At 44.3% G+C, this 24,371-nt stretch overlaps 1 protein-coding gene across 12 annotated transcripts in view; it reads right to left on the reverse strand.

Annotated features, from left to right (window-relative positions):
- The window catches only part of PLEKHA7 (pleckstrin homology domain containing A7), a 224,223-nt gene that overhangs the window by 73,188 nt on the left and 126,664 nt on the right, over positions 1-24,371 (reverse strand). For 11 of the 12 annotated variants that reach the window (XM_039236764.1, XM_039236775.1, XM_039236763.1 and 8 more), the window contains 5 exons: positions 22,713-22,796; positions 9,272-9,383; positions 8,418-8,522; positions 5,219-5,291; positions 3,736-3,836 (listed from right to left, as the gene is read on the reverse strand). In XM_039236764.1, the coding sequence (XP_039092695.1) occupies positions 3,736-3,836; positions 5,219-5,291; positions 8,418-8,522; positions 9,272-9,383; positions 22,713-22,796 (475 nt within the window). Of the gene's footprint in view, positions 1-3,735; positions 3,837-5,218; positions 5,292-8,417; positions 8,523-9,271; positions 9,384-22,712; positions 22,797-23,238; positions 23,344-24,371 lie in introns of those variants that run through there. The other variant, XM_039236774.1, reaches the window with a different exon arrangement.

Raw genomic sequence — 24,371 nt, forward strand, 5'->3', positions numbered from 1 at the left:
CCTACAGAGCAATTACCATGTGCTAGGCACTATTCTGGCAGTAAGTTAGTTACCTATGGGAAGGATGATGGCAACCAAGACAGAATAGACAGAGCAGTGGAAAGGAATAGATGGAGGACAGAACTGAAATGGGAGAGGAAAAAGGCATCTCTTCTCTGTTCTCTTCTTATCCCCTAATAATCTCCATGCAGATTCTAGAATATAAGCTCCATGAAGGCAAGGACTTTGTCCTTCTCATTGTTAACACCCCAGTATCTATATCCTACCAAGTAGAACAATGAAGCACAGTGAAAGTTTGCTGAATATAAATAAGTTAAAAACCACATGTCTTGGCTGGCCTTTAGCCAGAATCTAAAGCAGGGATCTTAATCTTCTGGGGGGCATGAACCCTTTGGACAGTTTCATAAATCCTAAGAACTCTTCTCAGAATGTTTCTAAGTATGCAAATAAAATAAAGGAAATATGCTATACTGAAATACAGTTACCAAAACTTTCTTAAATGTGGGATAGTGATACAGGTACTTCTTTAATAACTCATTATATAAGAAATATAGTAATAATTATTGTCATTTCAATGTGACAATGAGCATAACGCTATTTCAAGATATTTACAATGGTAGTAATGTGATATGAAGATCTCTCTGGTTACTATGGTGACCAAGGCACAGGTGCTATGGATACTTGTTGTTGCCTGCTTTCTTTTCTTTTTTTTAATTTTTTCTTTAATGTTTATTTTTGAGAGAGACAGAGAGAGAGAGACAGAGAGAGAGAGGAGGGAAGGAGGGAGGGAGGGAGGGGCAGAGAAAGAGGGAGACACAGAATCCAAAGCAGGCTCCAGGCTCTGAGCTGTTAGCAGAGACCGACATGGAGCTCGAACTCACAAACCATGAGATCACGACCTGAGTTGAAGTCAGATGTTTAACCGACTGAGACACTCAAGCACCCCAGCTTGCTTTCTTAATCAAAGAAAACATTATAGGTTAAAAAAAAAGAAAGATGTAATTTATCTATTGACCTTTGGAGTCTATAGAGCTCAGGTCAGGAAACCTTGGTCTGAGAAAGGAAGAATGGCTCAAAGGGGAGCAATAAAGGCTTTTTTCCCCATTACAGATCCTTGGACCCTTGGCTGCATGGGGATTTTTTTTGCTCTAGATCCTGGATCCAAGGGGCAAGCTTGCTCAGAAGTGATCAGCAGGCCAAGGGTGGCTGTACATCCAATAGGAACTGTTTGGGAAGGCGCCCCAGGTGAGCCAACAGGGCATAAAAGGCCCATGTCCATTTAGCACCAGCCTTCCTGGTAACAGAGAGGGCTGCCAGGCTGCCCTGAAAAAGAAAGGCAAGGAAAGGACCATATAACCTTTCAGGGTGTGCCTATCTACCATTGCAAATACTCTCAACAATCTCAAGCAAGATGCCCTAGCAACAGTCAGAGAATTTCAGACCTGGAAAGAATTGGTATCAGAGGCAGGTGTAAGGCCCAGGGCACAAAACACTATGCATTCCTCAGTATACCCAATAACACGGATCTTGTACTGTCCAAGGGGCCCACTTTCTGGCCCCTAAAAGAACAATGCTTCAACCCAAGGGAAAGGGAACTCTTTCATACTCAGGAAGCCACAGCCCTCTGTGGAGAACCAGCTGAACACCACCAGACTTGTCTGGAGTAGCTTTTCTCTGTTCTCAGACCCTGAGGATTCCCCCCTCCTCAACACATGCATGCCTTCTATCTCTCAGACAAAAGATTTAGGGAATACTCTTGGTGAAGCCTTTCTAACAACATTTTTTTTTTCAAAAAGAAAAGAATCTATGACACATTAAAGATGTTCTTCTAAATCTGTTTTCACACCTCCCAGTGAAGTGTTAAGATGAAATATATATAGTTACAATCAGTTACGTCTTGACCATATTTCAAACGCTGTCCCAAAAAATTACATACGTTATCCCCACTGTTGGCCCAATAGCAAAAACACTGAACTCTAGAAAGGAAGGTTTTCTGAGAAAAACTTTTAGGCTGCACAGGACCACTGAACAATGTTTTCACAGCCAGCCATCAGCAGGAGAGGCTTCTGAACTATTAAACAGAAGAGTATTCCTAAAATGACAACAATGAGTATTAGTTCAAATCACTTTCCACCTCCTGCAATGTGTGTGCAGGAGGTGACCAAAATAAGACATGGAAGAAAAGCAGAGAGAAAGAGAAAGAAACTGTCATCCCTCTCTTTATAATGCAATTGAAAGAGCACAGAGTTCATGTTCAAGTTCTGTCACCATCATCCCCCAGCTTTGTGACTTTGAGCAAGTATCTTAAGCACTCTAATCCTCATGTTCCTAATCTATAAAATGAAGCTAATAATACTGGCCTCACCCATTGACTCTCCACAACATTAAATGAGCTTACATGGATAGAAGTACTTCTCCAGTCATAAAAGGTTTTACAAATATAAGGTAATACTACATCATACAACAGGAGACAGGGAAAAATCCCAGAATCTTCAACCCACAGCAACTCTTGAGTCATCAGGATAGTGACAGTCAAGGAAAACAGAAGGACAGCGCAAACCTGGCAATGAACAAAGCTAAAACATCAGCCCAGAAAAGAAATGTAAAAGATGAGACAAATTTTCCAACCATCACCCCCACAATGGACTCCAGGTCAAGGCACCAATACAGACTATCACCTTCTAGTGATACCATGATACCACATATCAATGCTTTCTTTAACCCTTACAGATAGTGCATGTGTTATCTTGTGCTTTTCCACAATCTTTCAACTATCTATGGCTGGCAAACTTGACTTCTATTCAACCTCTGCTTTAGTACCCATGTAGCTAGGCTATATGAGTAGTGGGGGCAGGAGCCCCTACCCTTCTTAAAAGGCTCGTCATTGCCTTGCATCCTGAGCAATGTGAGAGGGCATTCCCCATGGCTACTAGCACCAAAGGCTGCTGCTTCAGTGTTGAGACTTCCACTCAGCTGTCAGTAGAACTTCAACTCCTCCCCCAAATCCTCCATTCCTGGAGGACCCAAGAAACAGCAGCATTGAAGGAATGTGCGGAGGTTGACAAAGGAGATGGTCTCGGGATTTCCCAAATTTGGACCTGACTGCCACCTACCTGGAGCTTCCACACCTGGCTCTGAAGATGCTAGAGGGCATAAAGGACTGCCATCAATTAACATGGCCACACTCTCTCCACATGGCATGGTGACAAAGTAGAAAAGGGGTTCTATTGAAGGAGTTTCCCTTGAGAATCTTCAGTGATCCAGAAATAATCCAAATTTGATTCTACTCACTTTTCAATAAGATAAAGAAAGTGGACAAACTTGAAAATTCTTCAACATGAGCTGCTAACCCAGTGTAAGTTTTCATAATATAATTGATATAAATCCATTATGAGGGACCACCACTTGCACTAAGTGGCTGGATACTAGTTAGACTGGCTGATTACAGTCAAAAGAAAGCCTAAGGAGGAATCCATATTAATCATAGGACTAGTAGTGAGAGGAAAAGAGGGGTCTGCATACCTGAGCAAAGGTGGAGGACTCAAGCTCAGATACAAATGAAAGCACTTGTGATTTTATTGTTTAAAGAACTTATAACTTTGTTAACATGCATCTGAAATGTTCTAGCTTCTTCTCCTTTCTCTCCACAAAAAACAACTGCTTTTATGAAGCCATTTTTGGGAACACAAAGTTTCTGAGGGTGCAATTGCTGCACTAGATGGGAGGGGGCAGTACCTTAAAGGAATACTTGCGGCTTATGCGGTCCTCAGGGGCCACAGGTGAGATCACATAGCTGGGCAGAGGGATGCTCCCAAGGACAGCTTCTTCTCGGCTGTCTTTGAATGGAAAAAACACATCAGAATAACCTTCTGTGGCACCTTCTCTGGGCTGGTCCATCCCACTGCCCCAGTTCAGGGCCCCAAATGTCTTCCCAGGACTACTTCAATCACTGACTGTCCACTCAGGTGCTCTCTGGAGACCTCTGCGCTAATGCTGGAATCACACAGGTGAATCAGACAGGGGCAGAGGCAGGCATGTAAACATGCTCACACCACCTGCTAATTCCTGAAATACAGCAGTTTACAAAGTGCTGTGGGAACACAAAGGCTGAAGAGGCACACAGTCTGGGGAAGTGGAGAAGGCTTCAGAAGGTGATATTTAAAGTGTTTTTAAAGGATGGGGAAGGGCATTCTGGGAGGAGCAAACCTCACAGGCAAAGTTAGATAGAGCATGTGCGAAATACCCTACCTTCTACATCTATTTTCTTCCTCCTCCAAAGCATCTTCATTATAGAGGTAACTTCCTAATGACAGAGTTAGTCCTGTCGTTCTCTTACTCAAAGGCTCTGGCTGACTGCTCACTGGATGCAAAATGAAACCCAATTTCCTCTGCCTGGTGTCACAGCCCTCTTGCATTTTGACCCTTACCCAACAACCTGAGCCTTCTTTCCTAGTATGTCTAGGGCCTCACAAGTCTGTCATTCCACTTTCTTCTGCTTCTAGAACTTTATTCAAGTTGTCTCCTCTGCTTGAAATGTCCATCTCCCCCCTACACAGAGGCAAAGCTCTACGATCTTTACAAGCCCAACTCAAATCCCATCTATTCTAAAAAGCCTCCCTAAATTCTCCAGTATGGAATTTCTTGCTCCCCCTGAATTGATTAAGTACACTGAACGTCTTCTAAAGCACCTAACACAGACTAGTCTGTCTTAAAACTTTCTCTTCTCTATGTTTCAAGCCTTACTTCTTTCTCACTATTGTACAGCCCCTAACTCTATGTGCTGGGGCTCCATAAATGTTTATGTGGTCAACTCAACTCACCAACTGTCTATCCAATATTGTAGGGGATAGATCCAGACAGCAAGTTACAACATACAATGATGTATCTCTATTTCCCACCTCTCCAGATTGTATCAAAGGTATACCTATGTCTTAAAACGGGTAGAAGCTAAGACAATTCCAGACATGAAGATCCTAAGTAGCAGACAAACTGGATTCTATTTATTTTAACTCAACAAATGGCACTTCCAGTGCAGTACTGGTATAAAATAAAGTGACCGACCACCCACATATGTAAAACTGAACACCTGACAAGTAAATAGGTTATAAATTAGCTCAGGCCACTAGTCCAGTCACTGGATTTGAGAACATAACCACCTGTATCACCTCACCACAGCCTCCTGCACAAAGAGCCTTTGGTGGCCTGAGCCGCAGCTCACCTTTATAGTAAAACAAGCAATAATCAGCAAGCACAAACCACCTCCTTTTCCAGAGCCTCATCCCAGAACTGTCCTGAAAAGCAAAGAAAACTAGTCAGACAATATGTGAACACACTGTTCCCCCTTCCCAATCATGCATGACATGATGCTGGAACAAAGACTTACCCATATCCACTCTTTCATCCAATAAATTAATGAATTAATGAAATTTTATTGCATGGCCTTTTTTTTATAGGACATGAAAATTTAGATTTAGTGATAGTTTATCCCAAGGAAGCTTTATGTGTGTCATGGAAACAGATTAATGTAAGTATCCTTCTTTTAGAAAGGAAGATATAGATTCAGAAACACAATTCTTCCATTAAGAAATCAGCTTTTGTGACACTGAGATATCACCTCACACAAGTCAGAGTGGCTAAAATGAGCAAATCAGAGAACTCTAGATGCTGGCGAGGATGTGGAGACACGGGCACCCACCAAAAAGTTGGTGGGAATGTAAACTGGTACAGCCCCTCTGGAAAACAGTGTGGAGGTTCCTCAAAAAATTAACAATAGAACTCCCCTATGACCCAGCAATAGCACTGCTAGGAGTTTACCCAAGGGATACAGAAATGCTGATGCATAGGAGCACATGTACCCCAATGTTCATAGCAGCACTCTCAACAACAGCCAAAACATGGAAAAGAGCCTACGTGTCCATCAACAGACGAATGGATCAAGAAGATGTGGTTTATCTATACGATGGAATACTACATGGCAATGAGAAAGAATGAAATCTGGCAATGTGTAGCAACATGGATGGACCTTGAGGGTGTTATGCTGAGCGAAATAAGTCAGGCAGAGAAGGACAAATATCATATGTTTGCATGTATAGGAGGATTAGGAGGAACTTTAACGGAGGACCACGTGGGAGAAGAAGGGGAGAAATGGTAGGGGAGAGGGAGAGAGGCAAACCATGAGAGACTCTTGAATGCTGACAAAAACGAGGACTGATGGATGTGGGGGTGGGAAGGGGGGATGGGCATGGAGAGGGGCACTTGTGGGGATGAGCACTGGGTGTTATATGGAAACCAACTTGACAATAAACTATCTGTAAAAAAAAAAATCAGCTTTTGGGGTGCCTGAGTAGCTCAGTCTGTTAAGCGTCCAACTTCAGCTCAGGTCATGATCTCACCAATTGTGAGTTTGAGCCCCGTGTCAGACTCTGTGCTGACAACTCAGAGCCTGGAGCCTGCTGCAGATTCTGCATCTCCTCTCTCTGTCCCTCTCCCACTTGTGCTCTGTCTCTGTCTCTCTTTTTCAAAAGTAAATAAACATTTAAAAAAATAAAAATAATTAAGAAACAAAAGAAATCAGCTTTTAACGAAAAGGATGGTATTTATTTACTTGGGTGCTTGGGTATTGATGAGGAAATTTATTTACATGGTATGGAACAAGGAACTTAAGTTAGCTAATTAATCACTGAGGCAAAGTTCTCATATGACTAAGTTCAGTTCTTGATCATAAGGGGCTGATTTTGCCATGAATTTGCCTTCCATTCAGTGTAAAAAGACCTGGACTATCTTGCTATCTAATTGTCTTATACCATGAATCTATCTTTACTCATCTGAAATCTAAATCAAGGGGCGCCTGGGTGGCTCAGTTGGTTAAGCATCCGACTCTTGGTTTCGGGTAAGGTCATGATCTCATAGTTCATGGGTTCATGTTCCATATCAGGCTCTGCGCTGACAGCGCACAGATTATCTTCAGATTCTGTCTCCCTCTCTGCCCCTCTCGCACACACACACTCTTGTGCTCTCTCTCTAAACTTTAAAATAAAATAAAATAAAACAAAAACCAATACATTCACTAAAAACGTTTTAGGTGAATGTGAAAATTCTAAAGAACTAGGCCAGGGCAGGAAAGTAGTAGTGTTGCAGGGTCCATTTTCTCCAAAATTTAGGAAACTTCCAGAGCTGCTTTTAGCTGTTAAAACTGTTTTCCTTCTGCGAAAGTTTTCAACAAGTTTACATTTAAAAAAAAACAACAACAAAGTTATGACAGTTTCTAAACCTAAGCACAAGATGAAGTTTGTTCATTGTCTACTTACTCAAGTGCTAAAAACAAATTAACTTGTTGAATTCATACATTTCTTGGTTTTATCTTCTGCATTAACCATACTACCTCTAAGATCTTGCTTTATTTGGAAAACTCCTCTCCATCCTTCTACATCTAGTATAAATGTCACCTCCTCTGGGAAACCTTTCAGGACTCCCCCAAAGACAGCTACATTCTCCGTGATGTGTGTCCATAGTACTCCACACAGGTCCCTGTTACAGTTCCAGCACAGCCACAGTGGGGGCTGGGGAGAAGAATCAATGATAGCCCCATTCCTCTCTCTCCACATTTGAAAGGAGCATACTTTTGTTCGATGGGAGTGAGGATGCAAATGGAAAAGTCAGAAGGTTACTCAGGTAAAAGAGATGAGCAGAGAGACAAAGAAAGAGACACAGTCATGAGGGAAAAGGGTACTGTTGAGAGAGGTGCCAGCACAGTGTCTGATGGAGGAGGCTGGAGAGCTATGGGAGCTGCCCAGGGGAGACTGAGGGAGAGAGATTTCAAGAGGACTTCTAGGGATTTCTTCTGTGTGATGTGCAATGGAATACCTTCCTCTGTCTTCTCATAGAGTCTTTAGTAAAATTTCACATCATTGCTCTTGGTGTTTGATGTGTGTTTTTTGGATGGTATGATATGTGAGACACTGAGGGCAATAATAGGACAGGTGAGAGATGTATCTATTTTGGGGTAAGGAGGCAATGAGCTGGATTCAGCAGATTTGGAATCAGAGCTGCTAGGAAAACTAGATATGTGTTCTAGACCAGAGGAGGGGAAAAAATGGGGTTTTTCAGCACATGATAACAAAGGCTCTTTAACACCTGGAGGGCAAGTGATGGCAGAGGGGTTGGCAGGAAGGCTGGATTCGTGCAAACTATCCACACTCGTGCTTGGGTCTCAGGGCAGCCAGTAGCACCAGGGGTCCATGTGGTCAAGTGTGCTTAGGGAGGCAAGCTGTAGCCATTGAGCAGACAAACCTGCCTTAGACAAACTCAGGAAGAGAGAGCTCATTAGGAGTCTGTTCCCAGCTCCCAGGGGCCAAGATAAGGAAGGCAATCAGCAAAGGTCATCCCCCTCCCCCACTCTCCCTTCCCAGTCTCCTCACCTGCTTGTGCAGCCACCCCCTCACCACCACTGGAACATTGGGGTTCCTCCGAATGGCCTGGTCCCTCTTCCCAAAGCTGTGGACTTTATTGCTGGACTTCATGATCTAGGAAAAAGCAACTCGAATTCTAGCAGCAGAGCGAATTTAGGGAGTCACAAAAGGTACCTGCATGATAAGAGAGCTGCGGGCTCTTCTGCCTTACTCTAAGCAGCAGTGCCCTTTGATTAAGAGAATAGCATAGAGACTGGAACAGGTGGGCACATGGCCATAGAATTTTAATTAAAAGATGAATCCAAGACCTAGTAAGCTTCCCATCTGGCTCACAGAGAAAAAAAATTTTAAGAGATTTTTCAATCAACTTTCACCAGCAGCTGTTGGTCCTTATATGTCCTAGTCCTTCTGAAGCAAAGGTACTTTGCAGTCACAGACTTTTGCCAATTTCCAGACATCTACTCCTCCTATCTTCGTTCAGTCCTTAGCACTCACCCCTCCTCTATAATGCTGGTTCTTTTCCCTGCTCCTCAATGCTCCCACATCTCACCTTTTCTCAGGCCTACCTGTCACAAATCTTACCAGGCAGTCTCTAACACACCTGTGAACAGAGGCATGGCCCTCCTGGGACAAGCCAGGAAAATGAAGAATGCATGCAAGGATGTAGGTATCAATCCTGGTTCTTCCAGCAATCACCTGTTTTCTTGCACAACTGACATAACCCCAACTGGTTTCAATTTCCTGATCTGTCATTTGGGGAGGATCCTTCTTACAAGCCTCCCTCACAAAATCATAGTGATAGTCAATGTGCACCCACAAAATTCTAAAGGGTGGAAGGAAGGAATAAGTGGCCAGGAGCTCACCTTGGGGCCAGGCTTGGCCTCCACGGTCGACGTGGTTCCAGCTGTGGACGTTTCACTGACCATGCTGGATGGTCTTTGGTTTCTCTCTTGCTTTGACATATGAGGATGTGGCCTGTGGGAAAACACAGGAAAGTCCAATGAGTAAGTACCAGGCTGGAGTGGAAGTGGAAGCTGAGATTTATCACAGACTAGAACTGGCTGATATGCCTCAGACAACCCACCTTTTTGGAGACCACGTGACTCTAGATTGCATCCAGAGGACCACAATGCCCAAATGCTTCAGTGAGTCTAGAGGATAATAGACGGTCACACCTCCATGGCCTGACAACCCACTAAGGGGCCAAGTTCGTCATTCCTGCCTGCTGTCCTAAGGTCTCTACATTTACATTTTTACTCAGGTATCTGTGGCAACTGCCCCATCAGATGAGGACACACAGTTGTACCACTTTTTATACAAACAACCCATACTCCTTACATACACACGCAACACACACCCCTCTATTTCCCTGGTTCCCAAAAGAAGCTGTTTATAATTAGTAATAAGAAATCACTTGCGCACACATCCACACCCCCAGATACATACAGAAAATCACTTACATAAATGCCAGTGGGGCTTGCCTCCCAAAATAGATCACTCAACAAAGAGTCCTATTCTGGGAACATTCCTTTGCCCCAAAATAGAACCATTACAGATATTAACTCGTTGTGCCATGCCTGGGAACAGGAAGCAATGAGACACGGCTGGGTCCACAATGAATATCCCCTCAGTGCATCCCCAACAGAAGCGAGTGACACCGTGCTTCCCATCAAGAAGCTCCACCTGCCCTGAGAGAGCCAGAACTCTGGAAACATCACTGTATGACACTGAAGAGACACTACAGAGAACCCTTCTCACCTGCCTCCACAGATCCCGAGCATTTGCCAAAGTTTTTCAAAGCAGGGGCAGCAGCAACCGCCTCCAACAAATTCAGTGCCTATCCTCAAACAGCTTGATGCCTGCTTCCCAAACTCTACTAACTCCAGGATTGGCAAGCCTTCCTCAGGACGTAAGTCTCATTGTTTTGTGGCTGGTTTCTCTACAGGCAACACGATCCAGGCAGCTGCAGTAAACTGAGGCTCTCTTGCCTGAGTAGCGGAGAAAATCTGGCTTGGAGGCCTGGGCCAAGAGCCTGAAGAGATGGAGGATCCAGATAAGACACAGCCAGGAAGAAGCACTCTGGATATCGGTTCGCCAGGCTCACTTTTACAGAGGTGCTAGGAGAAAAAATCCTAGTGTCCAACTTCAAGATGTGCTACTTCCTTCAAAACCACTACTGCTCAAAGGGTAAGTGTCCTTCCTTCCTGAGCCCCAAGACACAGCCCCATACCCTGCACCATTACTTCTTCCCAGAAGTAGCCGTAACCACCGCGCTGTGCAGCAGCAGGACCACAGCAGTGGCACTGGCTTTCCAAGGGGCTGAGCTCTGCCGGATGCAAGTCCCACCAGGCAGAAAGATCACTGGCTCCTTACGGGCTCCGGCACTCACTCCAGACTCCCCGCCCACGGCCTCCATCCCAGCCAGACTTTTGTTACTGCTCCCCACTCAGAGAATGTCACCGCACTCAGCTCGCTGCTGGCAGAGGCTGCAGGCAGCAAAAAGGATAATTGCCAACCGGGGGTGAGAAGGGCCCTGAGAGGCTGCCTTGTCCAGTCCCTGCCTCCAGGCAGAACCATGCCCAAAATGGCTGCCTGGAACCTAGTCTTGCCTGACTTACAAATTTCCAGAGGTTGAGACAAAGAGGAGTTCTCGGGTTGCATCAGTTATGTCAGCTGTACCTCTAAGCCGAAATTCAGGACACAAAGTCTGACAATAAAATAGGTTTGTTTGGGAGTTTATCAAGTTTCATTTGCTCCCATTTAAGAAACTGACGGAAGATTTTTATAGAATATTTGGGAATATAAGAAAAAAGCTAAAAGGAAAGAAAAAAGTCACCATAGTCCTGCTACCTAAAAGAAAACCATTTTAACACTTGGTAATATATATTTCCATTCTTTTTTATGTCTGGGTTTTAGGGGTGGGGGAGAGGAGTGCTTTTTTGTTTTTATATAATTGTGATCATACTGTGTTTATGATTTTGCATTTTGATTTTTTGAAACTTAATGTAAACATTTCCTCCATTATTTTAAACACATCCACATCATTTTATTTTTTCTTTATTTTAATTTCTTTTTAAATAAGCTCTATGCTCAACACGGGGCTTGAACTCACAACCGCAAGATCAAGAGTCATATGCTCCTCCACAAGACAAAGAAAAGACTATCTGGATGTATGACTGGCCCAGAAAACCCAGGATGGACAGCCACTTGCACCACTTCCGTACAGTCTTGAGCTCTGACTCTAAGCATCTCCTGCTTTCTACTCCCATGTCCCCGTCCCACTCGGGGATGCTGGGTGGCCAGGAAGTTCCTCCAGACAACAGTGCTGTCCTATAGCCTTTGGTGGATGAGGAAAGGGTTATAACCACCACCCAGGGAGCCAATTACAAAGAGATTTCAGCTGGACAAGGACCGGGTATGGTCCCAACACTGAACATTGGTGAGGGACAGTGGACCGCAGGGGTAGGGTGGGGGAGCGGAGTACAAGAGGAGGAGGAGGAGGAGGAAAAACACGAAGACAATTCCATTCTTTATTCTACAGAGACCTCTACTCAGTCACACTCAGAGAAAGCTGACTTATTAGGAGAAACAGCCTAAACTAAATCTGCCCCAGAGGAAACCATGCTGTCTCTATAAACAGTGTCTTCATCAGGGCTCTCCATGGGCGGGGGCAGCTCCCAGCTGGAGCAGGAGTCTCCATCTCCACCTGGCTGGCAGTCCTGACCTTACTCTCTGAAAGAACGAGGTGCACACAGCTACTTAGCCAAGTAGCAAGATCTGACTTCAGAGGATGTTCCCCTGAATCTCTTCAGTGTCAGTAATGATCCCCCAGGTCTCCCACAAGGGTGAATATGACTTTTGTGAAATCTCTAAATGTTATCTGGCACTACAACTAGCTTAAAAAAAAACAACAACAACAACAACAACAAAAAACAGGTGGTGGTCATGCTTGGGACACCATTTGGTACCCAACAACAAAGTTATAAAAAAGTCTCTGGGTGCCTGGGTGGCTCAGTCGGTTAAGTGTCTGACTCTTAGTTTTGGCTTAGGTAATGATCTCATAGTTCATGAGTTTGAGCCCCACATCAGGTTCTGCAAAGGCAGCATGGAGCCTGCTTGGGAGGCTTCTCTCTCTCCTTCCCTCTCTGCCCCTGCTCCCCAGCCCCTCTAAAACTAAATAAATAAATAAACTAAAAAAAAAAGTCTCAATAACAATTATCTAACTTGACTGAAAAGCTGGCTCTGATGGAAAGTTCTGGAAGTCATTTACCACATTGTTTTGAGACGCAGGAATATCAATAGTGTCATGTGTAAAGCCTCCTGAAGAGAGATACTGAATCATCTTATAGGCATGTTCCCCACTTAAAAGGCTGGTGGGGTAGACACTGACTTGTCCTCAGTTCCTCAGACTGAGGTATCTCCTGACAGGTTTCACTCAAGAACCATCCCCTCCCCCAGAGAAGAGCCTGTGCTCCTGAGCTGAGCAGCTGTGAAAGGTGGTTCAGTTAACCACCATTCAGTTAACAGCATGCCCTCAGGCACATGAGTCACACAGATCTCAATAGAGGAGACGGAAAAACCTGCATACGCTATGGGAAGACAGACTCTTGGTGTCATTAAATAAAATCTATTAACTTAAAAGCCTGTTTGCCAGGTTTCTGTACTATCTGGATTCCCAAAGTACAGTGGGACGATTTGAACAAAGACATCTCTTTCCTTGGCTTGGGCTACATGAATGCTGATTATTTTGCTGGAGGGGTGTGGGCTGAAGTTCAAAACAGTGAGCTAGAGTCTTAACTGCCTCCCAGCTGAAATGAACAGAAGAATTTAGGACTAGACAAAAGTCAGTCTGGAGAAGCCCAGTAGGAAAGGGACTTCATTCTACTCTAAACTTCCTCAAGGATGTGTCAGGTGAGCCTGGACAGGAAATCACCTTCTATGTCCCTCAATTTCCCCCTCAAAAAAGCAACTGCTTCTGCTACCTATATATCCAGGAGCAAATGCAGAGAACACTGACAGATGTAGTAAGAGGGAGGCTATCAATTCAGAAGTCTTTTTTTTTTTTTTTTTTTCCTGTTGGGTCCAAAATTAGGTGAGTTTGGTTAATGGGATCATTGGCTGTCTCTCAATTAACATTATGAATGAATAGGAGCAAGCTGAAGTGGGATCACAGCAAGACCCTTTTCTACCCTATTGCTGTCATGATAGGTAAGTCACCAAGCCAAGAATCACCAACCCGTTGGGTCAATACACAAAGTCAAGCAAGCAGAGAGACTGGGCTGTACTTGTCCACCACCTACTGTGTGCCAGGCATTTAGACTACATTATTGCACTTAACCCTGAAAAGCCAGCTTTACCATCTCCATTTTTGCAGATGAGGTAAAGTGAGGCTAAAACATTAATAACTTGCCCAAGATAGAAGATGGGCTCCAAAATCTGGTATTCCCAAGAGACACCATCCCATGGCAAGTCCCAAGTCTGATGGAAGCAGGCTCTTCTCAACTCCAAGGACCAATCCCCAAATTAAGAGGATCCTGGGGTGGTGGGAAAACCCAGGAACCCAGAGTAATTGGGTCTAAACAAAGCTCTGCAGCTTAGTCACCCCTCCACAAGTCACATCATTTCTCTGGGCCTCAGTTGCCATTTTTACAAAATGGGATGGAAACTACTCTCATCTCACAAGGTGGTTGTGAGTTGAAAGAATGTCTTGAAAACTATGAAGCACAGCACTAAATGAAAAGTACTGTCATGGCTATTAGCAGTGGAGACCTCAGAATTTAAATCTCAGGTGCATTCTATTTTTATTTCCAAGGCACTTCTCTCCAGAAAATTCAAGGTGCCAAACAATTAACTTCTAAACAATCACTGCTTATAAACACCTCTATGAACACCTTATCCCGGTGTGGCTCCTTTAAAGTACAATAAACTTGTGAGGGACTGGGCTCCTATTCTTCCCCCAGGAGGTTAGAAAGTTATTGGGAACTGGGAATCCCTTACTGAGAAGACATTATTACATGTCACTTGTATCCCATCAATTCTTTGGGGAAAAATAGGTCCCCAAATTCATGTTCTGTCCTCAAGTATTCCACACAGAGAGCTCAGTTAAAATTAATGAGAGGAGGGTGTATGAGAAGAGGCACACTCACTAAGCAGCAAATTTTTTAAAGTGCTCACACCCACCACCTAAGGGGTTTGGGGAAAGCAATGCACAATGAAAAGCAGGAATAAAAGAAAGTTCTTGTCCCAAGCAGGCAGACACCTCCACACCTCCTCCTCTCAGAGAAAGAGACGCACACAGACAGACCGCCAACGCTCACTGTATACTCCCAACACCCTGGGGGAGGCTGTCTGACACAGGTTTTCATTCAGCAACTGTGGCCTTGTTACTCAACTATGGCTTTCTGTGTTCCTTCCCCTTCCCTCAACTCACCTCTGGAACACAGGCTCCAGTTCTTCACCCCACCCCACCTCAGGAGCTGGAAACTAGCCCAGAGAGCACCCCTCACCTGGCATGAAAATAACCCAGGGAGCCTCATGGGCTTCCCTCCCCATCCCCAAACCTAAGCACTGCTCTGAATTCAGCCTGAGCCCCACTCAGCAGTTGTGAACCTGGACCTTGGACCAAGTTGGAACTTGGACTGGTCTGTCCACTGTCCAGGCTTCATGTGCTAGGGAAGAACTAGACCTTGACCTCTACTGTTCCTTCCACCTTTGCTTTGTTATTTCAGAGATGCTACAATTCTAACCCAAGCCACTGGCAAGCCCTCATCTAGCCTATATATCAATTCCTCTTAGTTTACCAAGCAGTCAGTTACCTCACTAGAAAAAAGCCCTTTCTAATCTGTCTAGATCTGGGTGCTCCCCAGACTCAGTAAGTAAAAGAGGACAAGAAGGGTAGTCACAAGAAGGAACAAAATGACTGTTTGCAAGCAGCAGCTTGCCCTCCACACACAGCCAAGCCACCACTGCAGCATTTTCACCCGGCACAGAGCCTGAGATGTGATTGCTGCATGGTAATGACTGCATCCCCGGTGCCAATGCCCTTGGGAACATCAACATCAAAAGCCAAGTCAACATCCAGGTGCTTGAATGAACTAAGGACACCATCACCACCTCTTCCCCTACCTGTGACTGTCACAAATGCCGACTCCTAGATCAGGAAGGAAAACTGAACAGTCAAGTTTCTGCATCTGCTTGCCAGGTGTTTCCATTTTTCCTCATTTTTTTGGCTGCCATGGCAACAAAATGCAACAGGCAAAGCTAGCCCAAGACTGCCAGTCAGGAGAGACAAGGAGCTGGTTATATTAGCCACATAGTCCAGGGCTCAATAGATGACCGACAGGAAAGACTCCTCTAAGCTCAGAGTTGTGGTGTGCCCCTACCCCCATCCTGTGCTCTTCATCTCTCACTGCAAATTCTTACCAACTTGTAACCACAGGAGGAACAGGATTCAGTCTCTTGTCTCCTAGCAGCAGAGACAGACAACCCCCAGGCCCACCATCTGCATAAGCCTTGGTTAGTCTTGCCCTGCAACTGCAAAATGAACCCCTGAAGAAGTCAAACATCAGGAAGGTAAGTCTTACCTTCAGCAAGATATCTTTTTGAGTGGCATCCTCCGAACACCACTCACGACATTCCAGGCAATTCCAACTTCCAGTTTCTTTTCCACACAATCCAATGAGAAAACGGGGCTGCTCAGACTCCCAACAGAAGGAACAAGCTGGCTTCACTAGGATACCAGGAGAGGTAGGCCAGGCAAGGGTGCCCCCAGGGTTAAGGAATCTAGGAGATTTGGGGTGCCTTACAGCTGGCTTCTGAGCATAGCAGCAGGCTTCTGAACTTACACAGCACATACTCTCAACTAGGCCCCACCTCAACATGAAACACCTGACAGAGCCTGGGGATCAGTGTACACAGCCTACTGTCAGTCAGCTGCCAGCGTCACGGCTCCGGAATGCTTCTCTCCTCTTCCCTGAGAGCTGCGGAGGCGGCTGTCAGCGGCTTCCTGGACAGCCCGGCTCTGAGGAGAAAACACTCCTGTGCAGAGCACCAACCACCAGAGCTGCAGCCTGGAAGTTGCTTGTGCCAGGGCTGTCTCTTTAGGAGGGCTCCTATCTGTGGCCCATGAAGCCACAAAGGCCAACCACAAGCCCCGATTCAAGAAAACTACAGAGAATCAGGAAAAGAGACTGAAGAGGAGAAGCTCAAATGATCCAATCACTGGAAATGAGGCCCTGTAGAAAGGCTTGAGAACATTTTCTGGAGAAAAGACTGAGGAGGCCTGGCATCTTTCAAGGAAGCATGAAGTTATAAAATCAAATTTCATTACTGCAGATACAATTAAAATCTCTAGCTTACTTGGTTGGCACACCAACACTTAAGTACAGCCAAAGAAGAGGACTGTCTCTTGAAAACCCCTCAAATGAGAGGCAGTATTGGAGTGGCTGGAGGCACATCATCTGGGGCCAAACTATTTGGATTCAAATCCTAACTGCCACTTACTAGCTGTGTGACTTTTGGCAAGACTCTTAACCTCTCTGTGCCTCAGTATCCATGACTATAACAGTATCTTCCTCATAAGATTGTTATGGAAATTAACATAAGTAAACCACTTAGAATTGTACCTGGTAATAAATAATAAGGGCTCTAAGTGCTCACTATAAAAGTAATATTATTGGGGCACCTGGGTGGCTTAGTCGGTTAAGCGTCCGACTTTTGCTTAGGTCATGATCTCGAGGTTCGTGGGTTCGAGCCCCGTGTCGGGCTCTGTGCTGACTGCCAGCTCAGAGCCTGGAGCCTATTTCAGAGTCTGTGTCTCGCTCTCTCTCTGACCCTCCCCTGCTCACGCTGTCTCTCTCTCTCTCCTAGAAATAAATAAAAATATTTTTTTAAAAAAGTAATATTATTATTAACGGAAAAGGCCAACTCTTATTTTAGGTGGTAGATTATTTCATTTCAAGTTAAAGATGAAACTCTAGATCCTGAAAGAAGGGATGTTGAGAAATCTCCTTCCTAGAAAATTATGAACTGAGCTAAAATGTGCCTGCTTATAACTCTTACTCATTGACCTGATGCCTGCCTTGGAAGCCATGAAATAAATGTACTTCGGTTCCACATGCCAGCTCTTTTTGAAGACTTACAGCACATCCTCCTTCATTTTGTCTCATGCAGACTAAATATGAGAGGTCACAGGACAGGGTTTCCAGACCCCTCCCAATAATGGTCCACCTTCCTCAGGGCAATCTCAACTGTTCAACATCCCTCTTAAAATTTAATGCTCAGATCAAAATGTCTGGGGCTTGGCATGTCCTTGATGCTCCACGAACTTGGAATGAATGAGTGAAGTAGTCCACAAACACCATAATACAGAAGAATCATTGTCTTCCTTTCTCTACATATTGTACTTTTATTAATGCAGCTGAGCTCATATTCGCTCTTCCAAATTTTTTTTTAATGTTTTATTTATTTTGGGGAGAGAGAGACAGAGACAGAGACAGCGTGAGCAGGGGGAGGGTCAGAGAGAAGGGGAGATACAGAATCTGAAGCAGGCTCCAGGCTCTGAGTTAGCTGTCAGCACAGAGCCTGACATGGGGCTCAAACCCATGAACCGTGAGATCATGACCTGAGCCAAAGTCGGACGCTTAACCAACTGAGCCACCCAGGTGCCCCTCATATTAGCTCTTCCAAGTGGGATTTCCACATGACTGTTGGCTTGGATGTATAGACGTGTCCCCTGGGGAACAAGGCTGTAGGACCTGTTGGCTGATAACTGTCAGCCTTAGAGGTTCTGACAAAGAGAAAAAGTGAAATGAGAAAGCAAACCCTCTAATCATGCAGCAAAATAAACTTGTCAGTGACAGACTCAAAAGGTCCTGCTTCCCTTAATAAATCTAAACTGATTATTAAGTGTAGTCATTAGTGATGGCCAAGAAATATTTCCGATACTCTTCCCAGGTACATGGTAGAAATGCACTTCCTTGGCCCCTTGAAGTTAGGGGTGGCCACGTGACTTGCTTTAGCCAATGAAACGTGAAAGAGCAGTGCACACTTCACAAGTTCCCTTGTTCTTGCCTTTACCAATCATGGAAGCACAGATATGGAGCTTCCCTCAGTAAAGGTGATAGAGCAGAGTCCCTCAGGGGACCTGTGATGGACATGGAGCACAAGTGAGAAATGAACCTTAATTGTTTCACATCACTGAGATTTTGTTTATTACTGACACAGAAACTAGAATGCTCAGAGCTCATGTCCTCTGGATCCACTGATCATAACTTTTACATTATTTCTCTTCTCCCTGCTTCCAATCTATGAGGTGGGAAATCATGTTCCGATGGGCATGTACCTGTGACACCAAGCAGCTCAGGTAGACCCCACCTGCCAACACTGGGGGAGACATGTTACCTGTTTGCACAGTAATGCTTTAAAGGAAGCCACCATTTTTGTTTTTCTTCCCACACAAGAAGGAGCCCACGATTATTTGACTAAAATCCATCTAAGACTGTCACCACAGCCCAGAATGATAGGTATCTGGAGGAGATTTAAAAGATGAAAGGAAGAATCTGGGAGTAATTTAGGAGGGATTAGCAAGCTGTTCACTGGTTCTTAAACTTTTACCTGAATCAGAACTACCTAATGGCCTGTTAAAATACAGGTTATGGAGTGCTACTTCCAGAGACTCTGATTTAGTAGGTCTGGAATGGGGCTCAAGAAATTGCAACTCTAACAAGTTCCCAGGTGATGCTGGCTGAGAGACCACACTGAAAACCACTGCTCTGGAAGGATTCAGTTCAAGAACCCAGAGTGGGGGGGAGGACATCTAGGTGGCTCAGTTAAGCATCGGACTCTTGATGTTGGCTCAGGTCATGCTCCCAGTGTCATGGGATCAAGTCCTGCATTGGGCTCTGCACTGACAGTGTGGAGCCTGCTTGGGATTCTCTCTCCCTCTCTCTCTCCTTCTCTTTCTGCTCACCCTCACCCCACTCACACACTCACACACTCTCTCTCTCAAAATAAATAAATAAACATTTAAAAAAAGAAGAAGAAGAACTCAGAGTGGAGGCTCTGGCAAAAGGAGTCAATGATGCCTTAACAGACACTCTTTACAGTAGAGAAGAAAAAAAAAAAAAGAGCCAGTTTTCCTTTTTCCACCCACCACATTAATCTGAGAGCTCATGCGTCAAGGACACACAAATGGTCATCTCAGTTTTTTCTCCTCACCACATAACACACTACACAACAAAATTAAGCTCCCCCAATGAAATAAAAGAGGGACCTTACTTGTTAGCATGTTTAAAACTGGGTTTCTGTGAGGTGAAATCATGCCTCACTCACCCTCCAGAACTCCACCAGAGGATAAATCTGGGTGTATTTCATGAGGAAGCAATTTAGATCCTTGGCTGCAACTCCCTCTCCCACCTTATCACCATACTCCCCTTCGCAAACCTCTGCTACAAGTCAGTCCCTCTTGCTCTCTGACCCCATCAAAGCTAGTCACCCTTCCCTCAGCTGTGAAAGACCGCACACACGTGTACACTTATCTACATTTATCTAAATCTCCCCTTCCTCCAATTTAGGACCAGACACCTCAGGAAAGTCTTCCCTCTCTTTCATCCCCATCACAGCCAATCAATCACCAAGTCCGGTCAATTTTCCCTCCCAAGTATCTCCAGAATCCATCTGGTGTGCTTCATTTTTCATTCCAACTCAACTAGTATAGATCCTCCATGCTCTACCCTCTTTCCCCTCTAGGTCTTTGCTCAGGTTGGGGCGCCTTGACTGGACAAGTCTCAATTTAAACAACATCCTTTTCCAGGATGAAGAATCCTCACACAATCCCTAAGCCGGGTTAGAACCCTTTTCTTTCAACTCTCTTTGAACCCTGTGTTTTTTCTACCATGAACATTTATCACATTTGTAAGCTCTTGTTTAATTATTTATCTTCCCTACACAACCATGAGCTCTTCACAGACAGGACCACATTTATCTTCTTGCTGCTGTAACTGCAGTCTGGCACAGCCTCTGACACAATACAGGCACTTACTAAGTTTTTAATAAGTGCAGGAATCATCACATCAATTCACAGGAATCCTCGCTTCCTCTCAATGCCTAAAGCACATTGTACCTGCTTCCAGGAATGTCTGGCCACCCCAACACTGCACCCACTGCTTAAGACAAGCAAGCAGTCCTTAGAACATTCAGAAAATGAGATCTATAGAGGGAGAAAGTGACCCTTGGAAAAAAGGGGTATCTTTTCTTTGGAAACTGGATGGAATTGAGATTAGCTATAGAGATATTTGGGGAGGAGAAAAGAGGCTACCATCTCAGAAGTGGCCAGAGACAAAGTCTTAACCCTGAGGAAAAGGAGGTGTGTGTGTGTGTGTGTGTGTGTGTGAGAGAGAGAGAGAGAGACAGAGACAGAGACAGACAGACAGACAGACAAGGGTGTTTAGTGATGGGAAATCTGCATTTCTCCAGAAGCTGTTATGAAAGTTGAAAACTTCCCAAGCTAGGTGTTCTAATGGATTCTCCATCCAGACCTTTAAAAATGACAGGCACCTGTGTCTCTAGGCTGCCTAAGGAAGGCGGCTAAACTTACTGACCTCCCAAGAGCTTCTGACCTTCAGGATTCTATAAACAAACTCATTCTGAATTGGAATGTGGAGAATCCACATTCTGCTTCTGTCTTTACATACCAGTTCTATCTCAATGCAGGAGACAAGACCATCTTTACCTTCCATCCACTCTCTAGTAGTATGAATATTTTCAAAGTCAAACCCCAACTCCAGACTGGCCATCATGCCCCATGGGCCCCAGTATCAAAATAATTTAGCAAGTAGGGGTGCCTGGGGGGCTCGTCGGTTCCGCATCTGATTCTTGATTTCAACTCAGGTTTTAATCTCAGGGTCATGAGTTCAAGGTCCACATTGGGATTCCCCACAGGGCATGAAGCCTGCTTAAAATAATAATAATAATTAATAATAATAATAATAACAACAATACTTTAGTAAGTAGTCTCTGACTAGTGCCAAGGATTAGCCCCAACTAAAGAGATCAAGTGGGGGTGACATCCTAGCTTTTTAATACTTCCAGCCATGCAACTTTGAGCAAGTGACTTAACTTCTTTGAGTCATGGTGTCTTCATCTCCAAAACAATGATGATGATCTATTTCTCAGGATTATTGTGTTAAATAAGATATGTAAAACCCTCAGAACAGAGTAAACATGTAAGGAATGTCATATCATAATTAAAGATTTCTAGCTTTAAAACTTCTGTAAGATAATGACTCTAAGCTGAAAATACTGTAGGAATTAAATAATGTGTTTGAAATTTGCTTCAAAATAACCCAGGTGGTGGGGGGGAGCTATAGATGAAATAAAATCAGGCATATTTTGGAAACTGTTGAAGATGGAAGATGAATACATTAGATTTATTTCTCTCTCTTTCCTTTTGCATAGGTTTGAAATTTTCCATAACCCAAAGTTTAAAGGTATAAGTACTGAGGAAGGGAAATGCTGTAAAAATATGAATACTGATAATTTAAGATTAAATTTGGTCTAGAGATTGAACAGAAATGATAGAAAGGGGGGAAGTCAACGTTTCTATTATTTTCTCAAACAGGATCATTTTCTTCAAACAGAATGGTCTCAGATGAGCAGAAGGGAACAAAGCCACTTGCATACATTGCTCTTCCTTCATTTCTGGGAGAAGAACATATCTTGCTTGGGCTGTACATGCGCTTTTAAGTAGTCAAGCCCTCAGTGGTAGCACCTACCTCAGAGCATCCCAGGGACCCTGCTGAACTAGGACTGAGGAGCAAGAAAGTCCCGACGTTGGAAAAGCAACAAGAACTCTAGACATTTAGGGACAATGGATGCCACAGCCCTCCTCCCTTCTAAGCCCTGGCTTCGGACTCTTATTTGAGACGTCCATGGGCAGCTGGTTCAGTATGGTGTGACGCTATATTTAAGGCAACTTCACTCCAGATGAGTGGGTCCCCTCAGAGCACAGTAGTGTGCTAGATGATACTTGATGGGGGATGGTTCACTCAGGGAAAGGAGTCTGTAACAGGCTCTGACAGTACCAATCATGGCACAAGCCCGTATCATGTCCCCACTTTCACACCTTCCCTTTAGAGACGTCCAGAGATTAGAAAACAAAATCCTTGCATTCCACCTTGTATCAACCAACCCACTCCAAGCTCCTCTATCTGAGAAAGGAAAAAAGTTCAACAAGTTTTGTTTTCAGCAAACACCTTTAAGCTCTCAAACTCTGCTTGGAAAAGTAGAATATATAGAAGTACTTACTCTTCTTGAAGAATAAATTCGTTATTTTCTGGAGAAAACTGCCCACTCACAGGATGCCTGAATGCTGTGGTCTGTTGGTTATGGCTATAGAGAAAGAAAGAGAGATAATGAATGAGAAATCATGTGAATGGAAAGCATTACAGACAAAACAACAGGCCAGTAATGTCTGAAGACCCCTGGATCATCAGATTCCTCCCAGGGTGAGAGAGTGGGTCTCTCTTCTGAGACGCATAATTTGTCAGAACTCAGTTGCATTTAAAAAACAAGAACTTTTCCAGCTCAAGTGCCAAACAAAGCCCACCTACGATGCGGGGATTTTAACTCTAGGAAAGTCTTGGCTCCAAGAGAGCACTGCGTTTTAGAGAGACATTTCCTAAAGTACCTACTCCAACAAACTGAACTGCCGAGCAAAAAGTTACTTTAGGATGGCATGAGCTAAAACAAGAATGAAGGAAACCAGACAGTACTTTCAACAGCTTCCCAAAACCATCAACCAGGGAAAGAATTCCAAGAATTAACCACTCACCCAGAAAAACTATCTTCTTAAAATTCTTTTCCCTAATATAAAATGCCTTCACTTCGATGATGGGATATAAATGCATGGGCATGTCTCTGCAACATGGCCTGCACAATTTTCAACACTGCAGAGTTTCTATCACCCTTTTGAAGTTAGGAGGGATCAGCTTCCACACCAAGCTGACAGACACGACCAAAGTGTGTAGGTGTTTTGTGTATTCACAAAGGTTGCCTGGTTCTTTGCAAGGGAGGAGGAGCCGGCTCGAGTCTGCTGGTTTGCTGAATGAATAAACTAGCCCAGTGTCCTGCTTTTTCAAAGACTATATTTTAAAACGTTTCTCCAATCAAAACGTCACTGTTCTTTTAGGAATTTTAGAACTAGAAAAAGAAAAAAAGTCACTCATGATCTCACCACCTAGAAATAAACCTGGGTATCTTCTCCTTCCTTAGTTTTTTTTCCCCTATTAAAAAAACTGTGATTTGGGGCGCCTGGGTGGCGTAGTCGGTTAAGCGTCCGACTTTCGCTTGGGTCATGATCTCGCGGTTCGTGGGTTCGAGCCCCGCGTCGGGCTCTGTGCTGACTGCCAGCTCAGAGCCTGGAGCCTGTTTCAGTCTGTGACTCCCCCNAGAGCCTGGAGCCTGTTTCAGTCTGTGACTCCCCCCCTCTCTCTGACCCTCCCCTGCTCACGCTGTCTCTCTCTCTCTCTCCTAGAAATAAATAAAAAATATTTAAAAAAAAAAACAAAAAAACAAAAACTGTGATTTTTCTGTATTTAGAAATCTGTATCCTGCTTTTTTCACATCCTATGAATGTAGAAAATTTCCTGTGTCCTTAAGACGTTTTCATTTGAAATAGCTGAATCCAGGTGTCCCCTGCTTTTTGAAAGTTCATGTTATGCCACTTCACTTAGGAAAGACCTACATTAGTACCTGTTTTTGCTAAATGAAAGAAATCCGAAGATAATTTTGGCTCTTACGAAACAAGCTGAAAAGCAAAAGTAGCATTCAGTGTTTGCTTTGCAGGGAGCCCTCATAGAGGCAGAATCGAGTGGCACCACCAAGCTCCCTACCTAGGAACTACACTGAGCATTGCAGTTTGAAACTGCCACCACTCTGAACTGTGTCTGTGAGCATCTGTCTTTT

This window comes from Hyaena hyaena, unplaced genomic scaffold, assembly GCF_003009895.1.
Source record: "Hyaena hyaena isolate Hyena2069 unplaced genomic scaffold, ASM300989v1 scaffold_116, whole genome shotgun sequence".
Classification (NCBI taxonomy): Eukaryota; Metazoa; Chordata; class Mammalia; order Carnivora; family Hyaenidae; genus Hyaena; species Hyaena hyaena.